Source organism: Procambarus clarkii, chromosome 29 (assembly GCF_040958095.1).
Source record: "Procambarus clarkii isolate CNS0578487 chromosome 29, FALCON_Pclarkii_2.0, whole genome shotgun sequence".
NCBI classification, from domain to species: Eukaryota; Metazoa; Arthropoda; class Malacostraca; order Decapoda; family Cambaridae; genus Procambarus; species Procambarus clarkii.
Genome location: NC_091178.1, coordinates 29573528 through 29598500, shown reverse-complemented (window position 1 = coordinate 29598500; position 24973 = coordinate 29573528). Strand labels below are relative to the sequence as shown.

General features: G+C 42.3%; 1 protein-coding gene across 1 annotated transcript in view; it reads left to right on the top strand.

Annotated features, from left to right (window-relative positions):
- LOC138369681 (MAGE-like protein 2) overlaps positions 1–24166 on the top strand; it is a 74092-nt gene extending 49926 nt beyond the window's left edge. Inside the window, exon 2 of the mRNA XM_069333114.1 lies at positions 22655–24166. Coding sequence (XP_069189215.1) covers positions 22655–24166 — 1512 coding nt within the window. The remainder of the gene's footprint in view (positions 1–22654) is intronic.
- The last annotated feature ends 807 nt before the right edge of the window (positions 24167–24973 follow it).

Here is a 24973-nt window from a genome sequence, read left to right as displayed (position 1 = left end):
ACTTGAACTGGACGTTAGAGCGACGGTCACGCTTCATGCAGGTCGGCGTTTAATCCCCGACCGTCCAAGTAGTTTGGTTACCATTCCTTTCCCCCATCCCATCCTACATCCTTAGCCTGACCTCTTCACAGTGCTATATAGTAGTGATGGCATGGCGCGTTTCCCTGATAGTTCCCTTCCCTTCCTGTTTACACAAAATATTGTTTATCTAATCTCTTGTAAACCTTGAAAGTGGTACCCAGTAGTGCCCGTGTCTCTCTCCTCCCCCCCCCACTCCCCTCTCATCCTCCCCGTCTCTTCTCTCTACCCCTATCAACCCCTCTCTTCTCTTCTTCATCCATATTCTCTCTCTCATTCGCACTCCTCTCTTCTACTACCCTCTCTCCTACTCTGCACCCCCTTTCCACCGTAGAACCTCCTTCTCTCCAATATCCGCCCTCTCCCTCTTCTACCTCCGCTCACCCATCTCTCTCCCAAACTCCTCCTCTCTCTTTCTCCTCTCCCCTTAATCCTACGTTCTCACACCATTTCCACCTTTCTCTCCTCCTTTCCTCCCCTCCGTTGTTTAATGTTGTTTAAGATTCGCTACTTGGAACAAAAAGTTCCAAGTAACACGGGCTATGGTGAGCCCGTAAGCCTCCCCCTCCCTTTTTCACTCCCCCCTATCTCCCTCTGCTTCCTCTCCTCCCCTTTACCGTTTTCACCGTCTGGGGCGTTTTCCCTCATCTCCCTTACCCTCCTTCCCTCTTCATCCCCCTTCCCTTTGCTCATGCATACTCTCTCTCCCTTCTACAACCAACACCTTACACCAACGTAAATTGCGTGAGACAGCATCATAGCTCTGCAGAAGACACACTATGATTTCACTTCACACTTCATGAAAAGGGGTACTTAGGAGGCCAATATTTCTGAAAGCTTGGCACTCGAGCCGACCCCGACTGGCCTATGACACACACATGACACCTACGTATGATGTGTGAAAGTTGGATGAGGGTGGCCCCCTAGCATCTCACTTTTCTGATCCCGAACTGCAAGAGAGACAACCGGACACACATTCTATTTAAAAGATAGAAATTATATTCCTGAAAAAATAAAATGTCTCTTTGTCTGTTTCTATATTATAGATGAAGGACAAACTGCTAAATACCTGGACCAAAACGAGAGCATATATATAGCTGGAGGACAAAACAGGATCCTAATGATTTATTCAGGGTAAAGCATCCAAATTAGCATAATTTAATCTAAAAAAATTATTATACGTAAATCATTTGACAATTTTCTGATTGAATTATATTATTTAAAAGATATTAAACAATTCATATTAAAGCCCAGGACTATGTAAATTAAACATTTGCTTAATTGTCAGAGATGTGATAAATCTAGATTTTTAAGCTGTTATGTTCACCATTGAGTGAGTCCGGGTATATATCATATGCTTATCAACAGTTTTTCTTTTACACATAACATATATATATATATATATATATATATATATATATATATATATATATATATATATATATATATATATATATATATATATATATATGTCGTACCTAGTAGCCAGAACTCACTTCTCAGCCTACTATGCAAGGCCCGATTTGCCTAATAAGCCAAGTTTTCATGAATTAATTGTTTTTCGACTACCTAACCTACCTAACCTAACCTAACCTAACTTTTTCGGCTACCTAACCAAACCTAACCTATAAAGATAGGTTAGGTTAGGTTAGGTAGGGTTGGTTAGGTTCGGTCATATATCTACGTTAATTTTAACTCCAATCAAAAAAAATTGACCTCATACATAATGAAATGGGTAGCTTTATCATTTCATAAGAAAAAAATTAGAAAAAATATATTAATTCAGGAAAACTTGGCTTATTAGGCAAATCGGGCCTTGAATAGTAGGCCAAAAAGTGAGTTCTGGCTACTAGGTACGACATATATATATATATACATATATATATATATATATATATATATATATATATATATATATATATATATATATATATGTCGTACCTAGTAGCCAGAACTCACTTCTCAGCCTACTATGCGAGGCCCGATTTGCTTAATAAGCCAAGTTTTACTGAATTAATATATTTTCTCTAATTTTTTTCTTATGAAATGATAAAGCTACCCATTTCATTATGTATGAGGTCAATTTATTTTTATTAGAGTTAAAATTAACGTAGATATATGACCGAACCTAACCAACCCTACCTAACCTAACCTAACCTATCTTTATAGGTTAGGTTAGGTTAGGTAGCCGAAAACGTTAGGTTAGGTTAGGTTAGGTAGGTTAGGTTGTCGAAAAAACATTAATTCATGAAAACTAGGCTTATTAGGCAAATCAGGCCTTGCATAGTAGGCTCAGAAGTGAGTTCTGGCTACTAGGTACGACATATATATATATATATATATATATATATATATATATATATATATATATATATATATATATATGTCGTACCTAGTAGCCAGAACGCACTTCTCAGTCTACTATGCAAGGCCCGATTTGCCTAATAAGCCAAGTTTTCATGAATTAATTGTTTTTCGAGTACCTAACCTACCTAACCTAACCTAACCTAACTTTTTCGGCTACCAAACCGAACCAAACCTATAAAGATAGGTTAGGTGAGGTTAGGTAGGGTTGGTAAGGTTAGGTCATATATCTACGTTAATTTTAACTCCAATAAAAAAAAATTGACCTCATACATAATGAAATGGGTAGCTTTATCATTTCATAAGAAAAAAAATAGAGAAAATATATTATTTCAGGAAAACTTGGCTTATTAGGCAAATCGGGCCTTGCATAGTAGGCTCAGAAGTGCGTTCTGGCTACTAGGTACGACATATATATATATATATATATATATATATATATATATATATATATATGCGAACAAGCCTGAATGGTCCCCATGGCGTATATGCAACAAACTCCACACCCCAGAAGAGACTCCAACTCATACTTCCAGGATCACTATGCAACTGGTGTATAGGAGACCTTAACCACTCGACCATCAGTGACCATACAAAATATGATGGTAGCCGAGGCTATTTGCCCATCATCCCGACAACACTTTGATGGTAATGTTGGGCATAGTTATTTTTTCAAATCACCTCATTTTGTCGGGCCACATGAGCAACACAATTGCAAACAAGCCTGAATGGTCCCCAGGCATATGTGCAACTGAAAACTCCACACCCCAGAAGTGACTCATCACTTTACATCATCACCAGATGTCTGTCCCTCCCCAGGTTAACCTACTTTCTGAGGTGTTCACCATCTTACATTAGCCAAAAACTAGGTGAGTATGACTGGTTACTTAAATCAATGTTAGAAAATGCCCTCAACGTCTCTCTTGATGACCTACAGTGGAAACAAGCCTCTCTTCCTGTAAGATTTGGGGGCCTCGGAGTTCGAACAGCAACGCAAATCGCTGTACCATCCTTCCTGTCCTCCTCGGCGTCCGACAACCTTGTGAAGGAAATTCTACCTGCATACTAACATCAGCTGACAGGTGTACACGATCCCAATTTTACACGCTGTGCCTCCGAGTGGGTCTCTTGTGCAGGCCCATCACCTCAACCACCATCCTCAAAAGCCCATTAGCAATCCAGCTGGGATAGACTCATTCTAGACCAAGTTGCTGCATAGTGCCTGGGTGCTGCAACAACACAACACGACACTACTCGCCTCACAGCATTAGCAGGCCCACATGCAGGGGATTTCCTGTTAGCAACCCCAATGTCGGCAACTGGCACACGTCTCACACCACACGCCCTCCGAACTGCTGTTGCCCTCCGCCTTGCTGCCCCAATCCACACTAAATATAGGTGTATTTGCAGCGAAGGGGTGGCCGACAGGTACGTCCACCATGGACTATTCTGCCAAAACACATGGCCTAATCTGCCAGAGCAATCCACATAAAAATAGAACTACCCACCAAAAATACTCAAATAATGGAACTATTCATTCTGCCCACCATGAGAGTAAGAACTAGACCGGAACGTGAAGATACTAACATAGAAGACACTGCTCAACATGCTACGCCCAATACACCTGACTTATCTTTGTATGTGCTTCGTCCCCTATTTTCGCCTTTTTCTTTTACGCCTTACTTTTCCCCCCATCATTGACCCATTTCAAAAGGTTTTCTTGTCTTCACTTGACTCCTTAATGGTATAAATCTAACACACACTGTATTTTCTTATCACTTGAGAAGGAACCATGTACGTTCGAAACGTTGTGTAAAATTTATAATAAGTATACATTCTACAGTTATTTATTTCTTTTTGTTCACCTCGAACGAAGACAACCTTAGAAAAACTCCTCTTCCAATTAAACCGAGATGCTTGAGCACTAGTCAGAGGGATAGAAGCCTCTATCCCTCTGAGAAACAATACAAAAATAAAAACATAATATGCAGTCATAATCAATGAAACATGTATAAATAAAAACCTTCTGACAGTACACAATAAAATATATATATATATATATATATATATATATATATATATATATATATATATATATATATATATATATATATATATATATGTCGTACCTAATAGCCAGAACGCACTTGTCAGCCTACTATGCAAGGCCCGATTTGCCTAATAAGCCAAGTTTTCCTGAACTAATTTAATTTCTCAATTTTTTTTCTTATGAAGTGATAAATCTACCCATTTCATTATGTATGAGGTCAATTTTTTTTTATTGGAGTTTAAATTAACGTAGATATATGACCAAACCTAACCAACCCTACCTAACCTAACCTAACCTATCTTTATAGGTTAGGTTAGGTTAGGTAGCCGAAAAAGTTAGGTTAGGTTAGGTTAGGTAGGTTAGGTAGTCGAAAAACAATTAATTCATGAAAACTTGGCTTATTAGTCAAATTGGGCCTTGCATAGTAGGCTGATAAGTGAGTTCTGGCTACTAGGTACGACATATATATATATATATATATATATATATATATATATATATATATATATATATATATATATATATATACATATATATATATATATATATATATATATATATATATATATATATATATATATATATATATATATATATATATATATATATATTATTAAATATGACCGAAAAAGTAAGATTAATAATTCTAACACGAATTTTCTCAATCTTTCATACATTATGCTTCACTGTTGGAGGTAAATCAAAAATTAATTCTCCAAAATTCATTTTTATTTCTAGTCTGACGCGACACGGGCGCGTTTCGTAAAACTTATTACATTTTCAAAGACTTTAGTTCACAAATACACAACTGAATAGAACTTACGTACCTCCGATTTTATATCTACATTTGAGTGAGGTGGGAGGGGTGATGCGGCATTAACACAAGACAGAACAAGAGGGGATATTAATAGGATATTAAAAGTATCAACACAAGACAGAACACAAACAATGGGTATTGAATAGAAGTGTTTGTAGAAAGCCTATTGGTCCATATTTCTTGATGCTTCTATATTGGAGCGGAGTCTTGAGGTGGGTAGAATATAGTTGTGCAATAATTGGCTGTTGATTGCTGGTGTTGACTTCTTGATGTGTAGTGCCTCGCAAACGTCAAGCCGCCTGCTATCGCTGTATCTATCGATGATTTCTGTGTTGTTTACTAGGATTTCTCTGGCGATGGTTTGGTTGTGGGAAGAGATTATATGTTCCTTAATGGAGCCCTGTTGTTTATGCATCGTTAAACGCCTAGAAAGAGATGTTGTTGTCTTGCCTATATACTGGGTTGTTTGGAGCTTACAGTCCCCAAGTGGGCATTTGAAGGCATAGACAACGTTAGTCTTTTCTAAAGCGTTCTGTTTTGTGTCTGGAGAGTTTCTCATGAGTAGGCTGGCCGTTTTTCTGGTTTTATAGTAAATCGTCAGTTGTATCCTCTGATTTTTGTCTGTAGGGATAACGTTTCTATTAACAATATCTTTCAGGACCCTTTCCTCCGTTTTATAAGCTCATAAAACGGAGGAAAGGGTCCTGAAAGATATTGTTAATAGAAACGTTATCCCTACAGACAAAAATCAGAGGATACAACTGACGATTTACTATAAAACCAGAAAAACGGCCAGCCTACTCATGAGAAACTCTCCAGACACAAAACAGAACGCTTTAAAAGAGACTAACGTTGTCTATGCCTTCAAATGCCCACTTGGGGACTGTAAGCTCCAAAAAACCCAGTATATAGGCAAGACAACAACATCTCTTTCTAGGCGTTTAACGATGCATAAACAACAGGGCTCCATTAAGGAACATATAATCTCTTCCCACAACCAAACCATCGCCAGAGAAATCCTAGTAAACAACATAGAAATCATCGATAGATACAGCGATAGCAGGCGGCTTGACGTTTGCGAGGCACTACACATCAAGAAGTCAACACCAGCAATCAACAGCCAATTATTGCACAACTATATTCTACCCACCTCAAGACTCCGCTCCAATATAGAAGCATCAAGAAATATGGACCAATAGGCTTTCTACAAACACTTCTATTCAATACCCATTGTTTGTGTTCTGTCTTGTGTTGATACTTTTAATATCCTATTAATATCCCCTCTTGTTCTGTCTTGTGTTAATGCCGCATCACCCCTCCCACCTCACTCAAATGTAGATATAAAATCGGAGATACGTAAGTTCTATTCAGTTGTGTATTTGTGAACTAAAGTCTTTGAAAATGTAATAAGTTTTACGAAACGCGCCCGTGTCGCGTCAGACTAGAAATAAAAATGAATTTTGGAGAATTAATTTTTGATTTACCTCCAACAGTGAAGCGTAATGTACGAAAGATTGAGAAAATTCGTGTTAGAATTATTAATCTTACTTTTTCGGTCATATTTAATAATATATGTCTACAGGAAAGACTGCTACCAAAATATACTAATATATATATATATATATACGTACGTTTCTTTTCACTGTTGGTGGTAATTCAAAAATCAATTTTCCAAAATTAATTTTTATTTCTAGTCTGACGCGACACTTGAGCGCGTTTTGTAAAACTTATTACATTTTCAAAGACTTTAGCTTACACATACACAACTGAATAGAACTTACACATCTTCGATTTGTTTATATCTACATTTGAGTGAGGTGGATGGGGTGAGGTGGTATTAATAGGGTATTAAATTCCTAAACACAAGACAGGACCCGAGACAATGGGTATTGAATGGAAGTGATTTGTAGAAAGCCTATTGGTCCATATTTCTTGATGCTTCTATATTGGAGCGGAGTCTTGAGGTGGGTAGAATATAGTTGTGCATTAATTGGCTGTTCATTGCTGGTGTTGACTTCTTGATGTGTAGAGCCTCGCAGACGTCAAGCCGCCTGCTATCGCTGTATCTATTGATGATTTCTGTGTTGTTTACTAGGGTTTCTCTGGCGATGGTTTGGTTGTGGGAAGAGATTATATGTTCCTTAATGGAGCCCTGTTGCTTATGCATCGTTAAACGCCTAGAAAGAGATGTTGTTGTCTTGACTATATACTGTTTTTTTTGGAGCTTACAATCCCCAAGAGGGCATTTGAAGGCATAGACGACGTTGGTCTCTTTTAAAGCGTTCGGCTTTGTGTCTGGAGAGTTTCTCATGAGTAGGCTGGCCGTTTTTCTGGTTTTATAGTAAATCGTCAGCTGTATCCTCTGATTTTTGTCTGTAAGGATAACGTTTCTATTAACAATATCTTTCAGGACCCTTTCCTCCGTTTTATGAGCTGTTGAAAAGAAGTTCCTGTAAAATAGTCTAATAGGTGGTATAGGTGTTGTGTTGGTTGTCTCTTCAGAGGTTGCATGGCGTTTCACTTTCCTTCTTATGATGTCTTCGACGAAACCATTGGAGAAGCCGTTGTTGACTAGGACCTGCTTTACCCTACAGAGTTCTTCGTTGACTTGCTTCCATTCTGAGCTGTGGCTGAGAGCACGGTCGACATAAGCGTTGACAACACTCCTCTTGTACCTGTCTGGGCAGTCGCTGTTGGCATTTAGGCACATTCCTATGTTCGTTTCCTTAGTGTAGAGTGCAGTGTGGAAACCTCCGCTCTTTTCCATGACTGTTACATCTAGAAAGGGCAACTTCCCATCCTTTTCCATCTCGTAAGTGAAACGCAGCACGGAACTCTGCTCAAATGCCTCCTTCAGCTCCTGCAGATGTCTGACATCAGGTACCTGTGTAAAAATGTCGTCAACATACCTGCAGTATATGGCCGGTTTCAAGTTCATTTCGACTAAGACTTTTTGTTCGATGATACCCATGTAGAAGTTTGCAAACAGGACACCTAGGGGGGAACCCATGGCGACCCCATCTACTTGCTTATACATGTGCCCATCCGGGCTCAAGAAGGGTGCCTCTTTAGTACTGTTGGAGTAGTTTCCTCAGAATGTTACTGTGGAGGAAACTACTCCAAGCTTGTACTAAAGAGGCACCCTTCTTATATATATACATATATATATATATATATATATATATATATATATATATATATATATACATATTGTGATGATAATCTCCTTCAAGAGATTGAGCCTGCTCTTCCCTCCACAATTACGTCGTAACAAACTATATAAAACTACTAGGGGAGAAATGTCCAACAACAACAACAACATCTCCAAGGTTTGCCAGAGCGCAAAACGTTGCAGCCAGAGACACCTGTTCAGACTCAAACCGCCAAACTACCTGTTGATCGCTACCGGCTCCGCTGATTGGTCGCCGGCCGGGCTGCAACTGCACTCCACCCCCCCATACTACTTGATGTCTGGGGTCGCCACGACCTCAGACCTCAGAATATTCTGTGCTTTTGCAGTTATCACTCCTCCCGGCTAGACGTTAGCGTGTACTGAGAGAGGTGGTAGCTTAAAGCCAATATTCCAGCACCTCCCTTTAATTTTGTGTTGCACTTCTTGTTATTTTATCTTAACGTAACTTTTCATTGTGTCATTTAATTATTCTTATTATTTTGATTGATTGATTTTATTATAAGAATTTGTTTGTCCATTTTTTCATGTTTTGATTTATTTAACGTAATTAAAATTTCATTGTTAAAATTTACTTGTGTTTTGTGTGTCTTCTCCTTACCTTACCACAGACGAAGTTCCAGTTTTTTCTATTTTTTTTTATAACTTTGTGACGAGGCCATACCCCTAGCCTTAAACAGCCGAACACCAACGCGTTACCATCACAAGTTATATGGGGGCCTGTCCTCGGAGCTTCACTCAGGTACTGGTGCCAAGTGGTAATTTATGGTAAGCGTATTTAACTTTGTTAACGTAGCTTTACTATTTTTCATATTCAATTTCATTTTTTATAAGGTGCGGTGTATTGTGCATTACGAGAGTAACATATAGTGAAGGTGAGACAACTTTGGATTACGTGGTGACTGTAGGCCGCAGTCATACTCTTAATTGGTCATCTCTCCCTCCTTGTTATTACTCGTGTTTACCATCTATGTCCCTTGAATATTTCTCATTTTTGACAGATCATCACATTGGTACCCTGGTACTGTGGTCTGCCCCGGGTCAAGAGTACCCAATCTTCTGCAATCTGACTGTAGGAGGACAAAGAGGTCCATAGTTCCTCTAGCTCGAACTTTAGTTGCTGAATTGGGACCTCAGCAGCAGTTCTCGTCACCAGTTGACACCTCGCACCCCTACACGTCAGTCAGAGATGATGATACATACAACGGTAGGGAATTAGCTTACTTTTCAGAGTACAAAAGTTCGCTAATTCTGTAAGTATCATATTAAATTCAGTAGGAAAAGCTTGCTTTATGTCCTATAGAGATGTGGCAAGGTATGCCTACATCCTTAGACTACCAATTTTACTTTTGAGACAATTTACTGTTTCATTTGTTTTCGAAACTCTGTTTCATTTGTTAGTAGGATTTTCTTGCCCTTATCCTCTTACATGAGTACCGGGTACAAGATTTCCTGCGCCCTTGATTTAATTTAATCATTTAACATCTTTTACTTAACTTTAATTGTTAAAGATCACACAGGATAGGTACCAGTTGCCACGTTGTCCTGTTTCTGACATTCACTATTGAATATTCGTGTACCTTTATTTGCTAATTTCACCATGTTTCGTCTCCAAGCTTTCCGTACAAATCCAGCAGGTGAAATAGGGACTTTAAGTCGTGCCAAGAGGACTGAATTACAAACTCTTGCACATGAGTATCAACTAGAAGTTCCCTACCAAGCCAACAAAAATGACCTACACAACCTGTTGCTGGATTACTATTTAGAGCAAGGTAAGATAGACTCTGAAACTCATGAAACTTACTATATTGCAGAAAAAACTGATTTGGCAACGCTGAAACTCAAACTAGAGCTGGCCAAGATTGAAGAACGAACAGCTGCCATACGAAGGGAAGAACACGAACGCGAAGCTGCTTTGAGGAGGGAAGAACAAGAACGAGAAATCACCCTCAGAGAACGTGAAGCTGCCTTGAGGAGAGAAGAACACGAACGTGGACTTGCCCTCCAGGAACGTGAGGTTGCACTACTCCAGGAGCGGGAACGAGTACAGCTTGAAACCAAACGACGCGAGTTGGAGATGCAACGCGAACATGACAAGCAACAAGCGACTCTGGCTCTAGAGTGTCGTCAACGCGAAATCGCCTTGGAAACTTCACACTTCACTCAACGCCAGCAAGCTACTGCCAATCTTCCCGTCAGTTTTAATATATCACATGCAAGTAAGTTAATGCCATCCTTTGTAGAAGCAGAAGTTGATGTGTTTTTCACCACCTTTGAAACCCTTGCTAATCAACTCAGTTGGCCTGTCGACCAATGGGCCACACTTCTCAGAGTCCATCTTACAGGTAGAGCTGCAGTCACACTCAGTACTCTGGCGTCTGAGAATGACTGCCACACTCTGAAACAAGCAGTGTTGGACGCCTACCTACTTTCCACCGAAAGTTATAGAAGGAAATTCCGTGACCACCTGAAGGCAAGTACCACTACCTTCCTTGAGTTTGCTAACACGAAACGGAGGTATTTCATGAAATGGCTGGAAGCAGCACATGTCTCTACTTTTACAGAACTCGTCAACCTGATGCTTGTTGAAGAATTCTTGAGACGTGTGCCGCCCCCTGTCCGCCTCTACTTAGCAGATAAAGAAGAAACCGACTACCTGAAGTGTGCTAAGTCGGCTGACACTTACAGCCTCATCCACCGGCTGACACCTGAACCATCCTCCAGTAAGAAGTCGTGGTACAGTTACGAGAAGGTGAGCCCCGATCAAGCTGGTTCACAACTGTACTGCAAGTATTGTAGACTCTATGGACATACCATAGACAAGTGTGGTAAGTCTCAATACAAGGGAACCACTGACCAACAAAAACCCAAACCAACTCCTCCTAAGTCCGGTAAGCCTGTGATGAATGTTGGTGTTGATGTTAATGATCTTTCTCTTTTCAGTAACCACCTGTATACTGGAACTGTCTCTGCCAACGGTTCAAATCCGGAGGGACGTTTCAAATTGAAGATCTTGAGGGACACAGCGGCTCTACAATCGATCATCTTGAAGTCGGCTGTGCCCAACATCGTCTACACCGGAGAAACTGTCTTCATCACTGACCTCACTGCTACCACTCCATACCCTCTCGCCAGAGTCCACCTGGATTGTCCCTACGTGAACGGGGAAGTCCAAGTCGCCGTCAGGGAAAAGCCTTTTCCCATGCCTGGAGTGCAACTTCTCCTAGGCAACGACTTGGCAGAAGACCTGCAACCGACCAACCTCATCGTCATGGACAAACCCCAGGTGTGTAACTCTGTGCCACTAAACCCTATTCTAGAGTATGTTCCAGCAGAGGTTCAAGAGAGTGATGAAGTTTCTCCTCCGGTTCTCGTGACCACCCGTGCACAAGCCGCACGTCCACAGCCAGCTGACTCTACTGCTACCGCTGTCCCTCAAGACCCTCAGAAACTACCCCCGCATCTGACCAAGTTGGAGTTCCGTAAGTTGCAGAGGGAAGATCTTACTTTAACACCATTGTTTTTCCAGGCTGAGACTCAACCCGACAGTATTCCTGGGTTTTTCCTAGAGAACGACTTACTCTACCGCAGATATAGACCCAGTAAACTGAAGGAGGAGGACGATTGGGCCAACATCGAACAACTTGTGATTCCCACCAGCCTGCGGCCCACTATTCTACACCTGGCCCATGGAGCATTCTCCCACTACGGCTTCAACAAGACTTACCATGGGATTCGTCAAGACTACTACTGGCCAGGTATGGTAAATAACGTAAAACAGTACGTAAAACAGTGTCATACATGTCAGATGGCAGGCAAACCGAACATCTCCATTCCCAGAGCGCCACTGATTCCCATACAGGTGCCTGCGGAACCTTTCCACAGACTCATAATAGACTGTGTTGGTCCTTTACCTCAGACCAGTTCAGGTAATGCCTACATCCTAACCATCCTGTGTCCTACCACCGGATTTCCCATAGCAGTTCCAGTGAAGAACATCACGGCTGCTACGGTTATCAAACATCTATTGAAGATCTTCACTCAATACGGATTTCCCAGGGAGATTCAAAGTGACTGTGGTACCAACTTCACCAGTGATCTCTTCAAAAGGACACTGGAGGAGTTCAACATCAAACAGGTATTGTCCAGCCCCTATCATCCTGCTTCACAGGGTTCTCTTGAACGTAGTCATCAGACCATCAAAGCACTCTTGAAAAAGTTTTGTAGTGAAACCTCGAAGGATTGGGATAAGCAGATTGACCTTATAATGTGTATTTTCAGAAGTCTCCCCAATGAGTCCCTAGGAGTATCTCCTTATGAGATGCTCTACGGCCGTAAGTGCCGTACTCCCCTTAAGGCTTTCAATAACTCTCTCAGAGATGCCACCTTCAGTGAGCATCAGAATGTGCCCCAGTTTCTTCAAAACCTTCAACACATTCTAGAGAGAGTCCACCGTTTTGCCCATAATAATCTATTGAAAGCCCAGGAGAGAATGAAGACTCATTACGACCAGACCAGCAAGGTAAGAAAATTCAAGCCGGGAGACTTCGTCCTTGCCTACTTCCCTATCCCAGGTTCACCTTTACAAAACAGGTTTTCAGGACCCTACTGCGTCAAAGAGTGCAGGAATAATAACAACTACGTAATAGAGACTCCAGATAGGCGGCGGAAGACCCAGCTGTGCCACGTCAACCTCCTGAAGCAATATAATGGTACTCCTCCCACTGTCCTGACTAACTATTCTACCTTCACAGAACCCTACATCCACAGTGAGACCTTCCCAGCTTCTCCTCCCGAAAGCACTGACAAGGAGTCAGCGCTTTCTAATTCCAAAATCCTTAATGATCTTCCCAAATGCTTTCAGGATAATAATCGTGCTCCTTTGCCCTCTTCTAATTCCACTCTCACCTCGTCAGATAAGCCCTTCATCCTCCATGTCGACGCCAATGGTACCGACGATGGTGGTGTCGTGATGCAGCAACGAGGCGAGAAGAATACACCTGTCAGCGACTACTGCTACAAGGAACTACGGAACAATTGGCAAGGAGCTACTCTTCCTCATCCTGAAGCTTCAGCACTTCACTCCACACCTGAAAAGTGCTCGGTCCACCATCAACATGGACCACACCACCCTACATCTCCTGCAGCACGCCCACTTCTCATCTCAACGTCTTCTACTATGGGCTTGCTACCTGCAGAAATTCAACCTGGAGACACGCTATACCAAGAGTCTGACAACATCTTAGCCCATGATCTCTCCAGAGTTTATGAAGTAGAAGCAACTCCATCCATTACTCCACCACATAACGACGTACTTTTTCCAGAACCGCAGGCTTCGGGGGAGAGTTGTGACGATAATCTCCTTCAAGAGATTGAGCCTGCTCTTCCCTCCACAATTACGTCGTAACAAACTATATAAAACTACTAGGGGAGAAATGTCCAACAACGACAACAACATCTCCAAGGTTTGCCAGAGCGCAAAACGTTGCAGCCAGAGACACCTGTTCAGACTCAAACCGCCAAACTACCTGTTGATCGCTACCGGCTCCGCTGATTGGTCGCCGGCCGGGCTGCAACTGCACTCCACCCCCCCATACTACTTGATGTCTGGGGTCGCCACGACCTCAGACCTCAGAATATTCTGTGCTTTCGCAGTTATCACTCCTCCCGGCTAGACGTTAGCGTGTACTGAGAGAGGTGGTAGCTTAAAGCCAATATTCCAGCACCTCCCTTTAATTTTGTGTTGCACTTCTTGTTATTTTATCTTAACGTAACTTTTCATTGTGTCATTTAATTATTCTTATTATTTTGATTGATTGATTTTATTATAAGAATTTGTTTGTCCATTTTTTCATGTTTTGATTTATTTAACGTAATTAAAATTTCATTGTTAAAATTTACTTGTGTTTTGTGTGTCTTCTCCTTGCCTTACCACAGACGAAGTTCCAGTTTTTCTATTTTTTTTTATAACTATGTGACGAGGCCATACCCCTAGCCTTAAACAGCCGAACACCAACGCGTTACCGTCACAATATATATATATATATATATATATATATATATATATATATATATATATATATATATATATATATATATATATTTATATATATATATATACAACTTTAGAACACTTTCCCACCAGGAGACTCGAACCCTAGCCAGCACAGTAGCCTTCCAGCAACTGGCATAACAGGTACGCCTTAACCCGCTCCACCACCCGCTCAGACCCTTAAAAGAGATGGTAATTTCGGAGTATTTAAATACACCAAAGATCACCACCTCCCAAGAGCACTAGAGCAAGTGAGGGGTCATTTATACTTTTATTTCATCAAGTCCCTGTTAATATGGGAAGACACAGTGTCTATGCTTAAGGCACAACTCTCCTAAACACGAGAGTGAAGTATACAACTTTAGAACACTTTCCCACCAGGAGACTCGAACCCTAGCCAGCACAGAAGCCTTCCAGCAACTGGCATAAGAGGTACGCCTTAACCCGCTCCACCACCCGCTCAGACCCTTAAAAGAGATGGTAATTTCGGAGTATTTAAATACACCAAAGATCACCACCTCCCAAGAGCACTAGAGGAAGTGAGGGGTCATTTATACGTTTATTTCATCAAGTCCCTGTTAATATGGGAAGACACAGTGTCTATGCTTAAGGCACAACTCTCCTAAACACGAGAGTGAAGTATACAACTTTAGAACACTTTCCCACCAGGAGACTCGAACCCTAGCCAGCACAGAAGCCTTCCAGAAACTGGCATAAGAGGTACGCCTTAACCCGCTCCACCACCCGCTCAGACCCTTAAAAGAGATGGTAATTTCGGAGTATTTAAATACACCAAAGATCACCACCTCCCAAGAGCACTAGAGCAAGTGAGGGGTCATTTATACGTTTATTTCATCAAGTCCCTGTTAATATGGGAAGACACAGTGTCTATGCTTAAGGCACAACTCTCCTAAACACGAGAGTGAAGTATACAACTTTAGAACACTTTCCCACCAGGAGACTCGAACCCTAGCCAGCACAGAAGCCTTCCAGCATTTGGCATAACAGGTACGCCTTAACCCGCTCCACCACCCGCTCAGACCCTTAAAAGAGATGGTAATTTCGGAGTATTTAAATACACCAAAGATCACCACCTCCCAAGAGCACTAGAGCAAGTGAGGGGTCATTTATACGTTTATTTCATCAAGTCCCTGTTAATATGGGAAGACACAGTGTCTATGCTTAAGGTACAACTCTCCTAAACACGAGAGTGAAGTATACAACTTTAGAACACTTTCCCACCAGGAGACTCGAACCCTAGCCAGCACAGAAGCCTTCCAGCAACTGGCATAACAGGTACGCCTTAACCCGCTCCACCACCCGCTCAGACCCTTAAAAGAGATGGTAATTTCGGAGTATTTAAATACACCAAAGATCACCACCTCCCAAGAGCACTAGAGGAAGTGAGGGGTCATTTATACGTTTATTTCATCAAGTCCCTGTTAATATGGGAAGACACAGTGTCTATGCTTAAGGCACAACTCTCCTAAACACGAGAGTGAAGTATACAACTTTAGAACACTTTCCCACCAGGAGACTCGAACCCTAGCCAGCACAGAAGCCTTCCAGCAACTGGCATAACAGGTACGCCTTAACCCGCTCCACCACCCACTCAGACCCTTAAAAGAGATGGTAATTTCGGAGTATTTAAATACACCAAAGATCACCAAGAAAGTGAAAGGGAAAGTGTTCTAAAGTTGTATACTTCACTCTCGTGTTTAGGAGAGTTGTGCCTTAAGCATAGACACTGTGTCTTCCCATATTAACAGGGACTTGATGAAATAAACGTATAAATGACCCCTCACTTGCTCTAGTGCTCTTGGGAGGTGGTGATCTTTGGTGTATTTAAATACTCCGAAATTACCATCTCTTTTAAGGCTCTGAGCGGGTGGTGGAGCGGGTTAAGGCGTACCTGTTATGCCAGTTGCTGGAAGGCTTCTGTGCTGGCTAGGGTTCGAGTCTCCTGGTGGGAAAGTGTTCTAAAGTTGTATACTTCACTCTCGTGTTTAGGAGAGTTGTGCCTTAAGCATAGACACTGTGTCTTCCCATATTAACAGGGACTTGATGAAATAAACGTATAAATGACCCCTCACTTGCTCTAGTGCTCTTGGGAGGTGGTGATCTTTGGTGTATTTAAATACTCCGAAATTACCATCTCTTTTAAGGGTCTGAGCGGGTGGTGGAGCGGGTTAAGGCGTACCTGTTATGCCAGTTGCTGGAAGGCTTCTGTGCTGGCTAGGGTTCGAGTCTCCTGGTGGGAAAGTGTTCTAAAGTTGTATATATATATATATATATATATATATATATATATATATATATATATATATATATATATATATATATATATATATATATATATATATATATATATATATATATATGTCGTACCTAGTAGCCAGAACGCACTTCTCAGCCTACTATGCAAGGCCCGATTTGCCTAATAAGCCAAGTTTTCATGAATTAATGATTTTTCGACTACCTAACCTACCTAACCTAACCTAACCTAACTTTTTCGGCTACCTAACCGAACCTAACCTATAAAGATAGGTTAGGTTAGGTTAGGTAGGGTTTTTTAGGTTCGGTCATATGTCTACGTTAATTTTAACTTCAATAAAAAAAAATTGAACTCATACATAATGAAATGGGTAGCTTTATCATTTCATAAGAAAAAAATTAGAGAAAATATATTAATTCAGGAAAACTTGGCTTATTAGGCAAATCGGGCCTTGCATAGTAGGCTGAGAAGTGCATTCTGGCTACTAGGTACGACATATATATATATATATATATATATATATATATATATATATATATATATATATATATATATATATATATATATATATATATATATATATGTCGTACCTAGTAGCCAGAACGCACTTCTTAGCTTACTATGCAAGGCCCGATTTGCCCAATAAGCCAAGTTTTCATGAATAAATTGTTTTTCGACTACCTAACCTACCTAACCTAACCTAACCTAACTTTTTCGGCTACCTAACTTAACCTAACCTATAAAGATAGGTTAGGTTAGGTTAGGTAGGGTTGGTTAGGTTCGGTCTTATATCTACGTTAATTTTAACTCCTATAAAAAAAATTGACCTCATACATAATGAAATCGGTAGCTTTATCATTTCATAAGAAAAAAACTAGAGAAAATATATCTAGTTTTCTTAGCATCACGGCTTAATTGAAATAGGAGTTCTCCAAAACTCATTTTCGTACTTTTGAGGTGAAGAAAAGAAGTGATTTACTATAGAGTGTATTACACTTATTTATATAATTTGCACAAACTTTCGAACCTCCATGGTTCATTCTCAATTGAACAGATCTTACAATACTAGTTGATTTTATACCCGCACTGGGTCAGGTGATAATACAATAAAGGTGAAAACATGGGGGGATACATAAGGGATAAATGTGAGGTGAAACATAGGGGTAACTGCAGAAGGCTTATTGGCCCATACGAGGCAGCTCCTATCTAAACACAAAGATTAATCCAGTGTAATTGGCCTATTATGTTGGACATTGTCTTCTGTGTTGGCATCGATATGTTCTTGTCTTGTCCTTACTCTCATGGTGGGTAGAGTAAATAGCTCCGTGATTTCGGTGTTCGTGGTAGGTCGCTCTATTCTTATGTGAATTGCCTCAAGAATTTGTAATCTTCTTGCATTTATATATATATATATATATATATATATATATATATATATATATATATATATTATTAAATTTGACCGAAAAAGAAAGATTAATAATTCTAACACGAATTTTCTCGATCTTTCGTACATTTCTTTTCACTGTTGGTGGTAATTCAAAAATCAATTCTCCAAAATTCATTTTTATTTCTAGTCTGACCCGACACTTGAGCGCGTTTCGTAAAACTTATTACATTTTCAAAGACTTTAGTTTACACATACACAACTGAATAGAACTTACACATCTCCGATTTGTTTATATCTACATTTGAGTGAGGAGGATGGGGTGAGGTGGTATTTAATAGGGTATTAAATTCATCAACACAAGACAGAACACGAAACAATGGGTATTGAATGGAAGTGATTGTAGAAAGCCTATTGGTCCATATTTCTTGATGCTTCTATATTGGAGCGGAGTCTAGAGGTGAGTAGAATATAGTTGTGCATTAATTGGCTGTTGATTGCTGGTGTTGACTTTTTAATGTGTAGTGCCTCGCAAACGTCAAGCCGCCTGCTATCGCTGTATCTATCGATGATTTCTTTGTTGTTTACTAGGATTTCTCTGGCGATGGTTTGGTTGTGGGAAGAGATTATATGTTCCTTAATGGAGCCCTGTTGCTTATGCATCGTTAAACGCCTAGAAAGAGATGTTATTGTCTTGCCTATATACTGGGTTTTTTGGAGCTTACAGTCTCCAAGAGAGCATTTGAAGGCATAGACGACGTTGGCCAAACTATATTCCAAAGAGTAACGAAGGACACTACAGCCGAATTGAAAGCAAAGGTCAACAAACTGATCGAAACTGTGAACGCCAAGAAATCCGGACTCCACCTGCCAAAAATCATTGGGGAATATAAACCTGGATATGCGTATGGAAATGTCAAGACACACAAGCCTGGAAACCCACTTCGGCCAATCATTAGCCAGATACCCACACCACGTACAGACTGGCGAAGCTACTCAACGGCCTGCTGACTTCTTATGTCCCTTGCGCCTTCAGCCTGAAGTCTCCAAAGGAATTTGTTGACGTACTGCGGGGCACATGGGCCACAGGGATAAGAGCCTCGTTGGACGTAGAATCACTGTTTACCAACGTTCCTGTGGACGAGACAATCGGGATGATAGCCGACAAAGTGTATCGTGATCCAGCCTGTACTCCTCTTGACATACCAGAAAATATTCTATGGAAACTACTCCAAGCTTGTACTAAAGAGGCACCCTTCTTGAGCCCGGATGGGCACATGTATAAGCAAGTAGATGGGGTCGCCATGGGTTCTCCCCTAGGTGTCCTGTTTGCAAACTTCTACATGGGTACCATCGAGCAAAAAGTCTTAGTCGACATGAACTTGAAACCGGCCATATACTGCAGGTATGTTGACGACATTTTTACACAGGTACCTGATGTCAGACATCTGCAGGAGCTGAAGGAGGCATTTGAGCAGAGTTCCGTGCTGCGTTTCACTTACGAGATGGAAAAGGATGGGAAGCTGCCCTTTCTAGATGTAACAGTCATGGAAAAGAGCGGAGGTTTCCATACTGCAGTCTACACTAAGGAAACGAACATAGGAATGTGCCTAAATGCCAACAGCGACTGCCCAGACAGGTACAAGAGGAGTGTTGTTAACGCATATGTCGACCGTGCTCTCAGCCACAGCTCAGAATGGAAGCAAGTCAACGAAGAACTCTGTAGGGTAAGGCAGGTCCTAGTCAACAACGGCTTCTCCAATGGTTTCGTCGAAGACATCATAAGAAGGAAAGTGAAACGTCATGCAACCTCTGAAGAGACAACTAACACAACACCTATACCCCCTATTAGACTATTTTACAGGAACTTCTTTTCCACAGCTCATAAAACGGAGGAAAGGGTCCTGAAAGATATTGTTAATAGAAACGTTATCCTTACAGACAAAAATCAGAGGATACAACTGACGATTTACTATAAAACCAGAAAAACGGCCAGCCTACTCATGAGAAACTCTCCAGACACAAAGCAGAACGCTTTAAAAGAGACCAACGTCGTCTATGCCTTCAAATGCCCTCTTGGAGACTGTAAGCTCCAAAAATCCCAGTATATAGGCAAGACAACATCTCTTTCTAGGCGTTTAACGATGCATAAGCAACAGGGCTCCATTAAGGAACATATAATCTCTTCCCACAACCAAACCATCGCCAGAGAAATCCTAGTAAACAACACAGAAATCATCGATAGATACAGCGATAGCAGGCGGCTTGACGTTTGCGAGGCACTACACATTAAAAAGTCAACACCAGCAATCAACAGCCAATTAATGCACAACTATATTCTACCCACCTCAAGACTCCGCTCCAATATAGAAACATCAAGAAATATGGACCAATAGGCTTTCTACAATCACTTCCATTCAATACCCATTGTTTCGTGTTCTGTCTTGTGTTGATGAATTTAATACCCTATTAAATACCACCTCACCCCATCCTCCTCACTCAAATGTAGATATAAACAAATCGGAGATGTGTAAGTTCTATTCAGTTGTGTATGTGTAAACTAAAGTCTTTGAAAATGTAATAAGTTTTACGAAACGCGCTCAAGTGTCGCGTCAGACTAGAAATAATAATGAATTTTGGAGAATTGATTTTTGAATTACCACCAACAGTAAAAAGAAATGTACGAAAGATCGAGAAAATTCGTGTTAGAATTATTAATCTTACTTTTTCCGTCAAATTTAATAATATATGTCTACAGGAAAGACTGCTACCAAAAAATATATATATATATATATATATATATATATATATTTTTTTTTTTTTTTTTTTTATAGGGAAGGGAGTACCACCTCTGGCTGGAAGAAGGGGGGACCCATAGCCTCGGAGGAAACCACACATAACGCATTGGAGGGAATGTAGGGAATGTAGAATGTATACAGTTTGTGTGCTTTTCTCCTACCACCCCCTTCCCTTTTTTTCCCCCCCCCCCCCCTTTATTGTGTATTTAAAGGTTACAAAACATACAAGACAAATGCCTAAAGGTTATGGATCTCTTGAAGCTCCTCCGCTTCTGGACAGGAACCGAGGACGCAGCAAGCATTTCCCCTCTGGATCGCCACACTGAGACGCTGAAATAAAAAATTGGAAGCCCTTGGGTCTCTGGTGACGTCAATGAGTCTGGAACCCAATTCCTTGAGAAATCCCAAGGCACTCTTGCCCCAGGGGCCATGCGTCTCAGACGCTATGGGGACAAAGAGGTATTGACCTTCCAGTCGCCTGTACTTGAGTGATTTTGCTGTTTCCCTGTGGTTGGCCGCCCCACCTGCTTGATCAGCTCCCAAGTGTACATAGGTGTCAGCCAGGGTGGATACACATGTGTAGTCCCACACCAACTGTCTACCCTCCTTCCATGAGTATATGGTGATGCCATCAGGGCGAAGTGCTGGGAAATCCGGGTTATGGACCCCTAGGACGCGAGGTTCTCTCTCCGCCGGGCACCCAGCCGACACGAGGCTTCTCTTGATGATGTCATTGACCTCGTTGTGTCTTGCATGCCAGCCCTTTGTGCTTCCGCAATGCAACCCATGCAGTCCGTATTGGTCTGCTTCCACCCTGTTGCAAATACACTTGTATTCAGTGTGAATTGGGGCACCAAGGCGGAGGGCCACTGCTACACGAAGGGATTCTGGATCTAGGCGCGTGCCCATTGCAGACATGGGTACTGCCAGGAGGAAGTCTCCTGCATGGGGGGCACGCACTGCTCTGAGGCGGGCTTTCTCCTTGTCTGATGTTGCGACGCTTAGCATGGCATCAGCTACTTTTTCCACTAGAGGGTGGTCCCAGCAGGACTGTTTGTGTTGTTTTGTTGGCTCTATAATGGTTGCTGGGGCTGCAAGAATAGTCACCCCACGTGACTATATATATATATATATATATATATATATATATATATATATATATATATATATATATATATATATATATATATATATATATATATATATATATATATATTAATATATATATATATATATATATATATTATGACCATAGCTGTTCGATTATTCTCCATGTAAGACCTGGCTGACAACTAGAAGCCTTTCGCCGCTGACAACGAATAAAGAGTGTTGGGTGAGTCGTAGAGTGAGGTGTACCCACACTTATATATAGACTTCTAATTATAGCCTCAGTATAGCAGTGTTAGTGTAACAGTGTACTCCTGGAGATGTCACATTGAGACGAAACGTCGAAAACTGGAAAGCTTAAGAGTCTAGTGTTTCTTCACCCTCCAGATGGTAGAAGATATTTCCGTAGAATGGAAAATATCCGAAAGAAAAATAATAACAGTCACAAGGCTTTCGTGTTTGACACAACAAACGTTCTTCGCCCGAGTTATGTAAATTATTTAAAACAACAATAAATGTAGATGATGACTGGATAGTGGATCACCCGATTCCTGTGTGCTCGTGTGGCACCCCACGTGACTCTTGTGGCACCCCACGTGACTCTCGTGGCACCCCACGTGACTCTCGTGGCACCCCACGGGATTCTTGTGGCACCCCACGTGATTCTTGTGGCACCCCACGTGACTCTTGTGGCACCCCACGTGATTCTTGTGGCACCCCACGTGACTCTTGTGGCACCCCACGTGATTCTTGTGGCACCCCACGTGACTCTTGTGGCACCCCACGTGACTCTTGTGGCACCCCACGTGATTCTTGTGGCACCCCACGTGACTCTTGTGGCACCCCACGTGACTCTTGTGGCACCCCACGTGATTCTTGTGGCACCCCACGTGATTCTTGTGGCACCCCACGTGACTCGTGTGGCACCCCACGTGACTCTTGTGGCACCCCACGTGATTCTTGTGGCACCCCACGTGACTCGTGTGGCACCCCACGTGACTCTTGTGGCACCCCACGTGACTCGTGAGGCACCCCACGCGACTCGTGTGGCACCCCACGTGACTCTTGTGGCACCCCACGTGATTCTTGTGGCACCCCACGTAACTCGTGTGGCACCCCACGTGACTCTTGTGGCACCCCACGTGACTCGTGAGGCACCCCACGTGACTCGTGTGGCACCCCACGTGACTCGTGTGGCTCCCCACGTGACTCTTGTGGCACCCCACGTGACTCTTGTGGCACCCCACGTGACTCGTGAGGCACCCCACGCGACTCGTGTGGCACCCCACGTGACTCTTGTGGCACCCCATGTGATTCTTGTGGCACCCCACGTAACTCGTGTGGCACCCCACGTGACTCTTGTGGCACCCCACGTGACTCGTGAGGCACCCCACGTGACTCGTGAGGCACCCCACGTGACTCGTGTGGCACCCCACGTGACTCGTGTGGCTCCCCACGTGACTCTTGTGGCACCCCACGTGACTCGTGAGGCACCCCACGTGACTCGTGAGGCACCCCACGTGACTCGTGTGGCACCCCACGTGACTCGTGTGGCACCTCACTTGACTCTTGTGGCACCCCACGTGACTCGTGAGGCACCCCACGTGACTCGTGAGGCACCCCATGTGACTCGTGTGGCACTCCATGTGACTCGTGAGGCACCCCACGTGACTCGTGTGGCACCCCACGTGACTCGTGTGGCACCCCACGTGACTCGTGAGGCACCCCACGTGACTCGTGTGGCACCCCACGTGACTCTTGTGGCACCCCACGTGACTCGTGAGGCACCCCACGTGACTCGTGAGGCACCCCACGTGACTCGTGAGGCACCCCACGTGACTCGTGTGGCACCCCACGTGATTCGTGAGGCACCCCACGTGACTCGTGTGGCACCACACGTGACTCTTGTGGCACCCCACGTGACTCGTGAGGCACCTCACGTGACTCGTGTGGCACCCCACGTGACTCGTGTGGCACCCCACGTGACTCGTGAGGCACCCCACGTGACTCGTGAGGCACCCCACGTGAAACTTAGTCTTAACTGGTAGACTAAGCTTTTACCTTTTTCTACCTTTCTAATATTTCTTTTTCATTTGTTTTATAGTGTTTGTAATGGGTGTGAGAACATTGTTGAGCCCGACAGGTGATGCTAATGTTATTCCCCTCCATGACTCTAGCATTATACCTGAGGTTGTCTCTGTACTGGTCGTGCTCCTCTTATGACGTTATGATGTCCTCTTTATTTAATGACGAAGAGAGAGTCTTATCTCACTGGTCTCTATCCTCATTACTATATATTTCTTTAAGGTTAGACTCCAGTAAACATTTTGCAACCACCATTAGAGTGTGTCTACCTCATCTATTAGAATATCATTCTTCATCTATCATATTTCTTTTCTCTAATGCCACGTCATTTGACATGAGAATGATAACAAAAATATCCTCTCTAATGTCGCCCGGAAGACTTAAAGGAGAATTGACCCACAGGGATCTCCACCTATTACTTCTCTTCGCTACCTCATCTCTCCTAGTGATCCTTTCTGCTGTTACAGAGAGACGTTCTCAGGCCCAACTGCATCACTCCTGCAGATCCACCGACCACTTTGTCTTGCTTGAGAAGCGTCTCTTGTTTGAGACAGTATCGAAAGCTCTCTGATAACATAGGACATATTGGGCTCATCAGTCTTTCTGTAGTGGGATTCCCACGAGTTTTTCAAACACCTCCTGATTCCGTGTTGAAGTTTAACTTTTGTTTCATTGTTGTTACTTACGCACCTCTAAGGCTCTGGTTGACCCACCCTGAGACGGTGTCACAGCTGAACCTGAAGTTTATTTTCACCAAACACGATAAACGT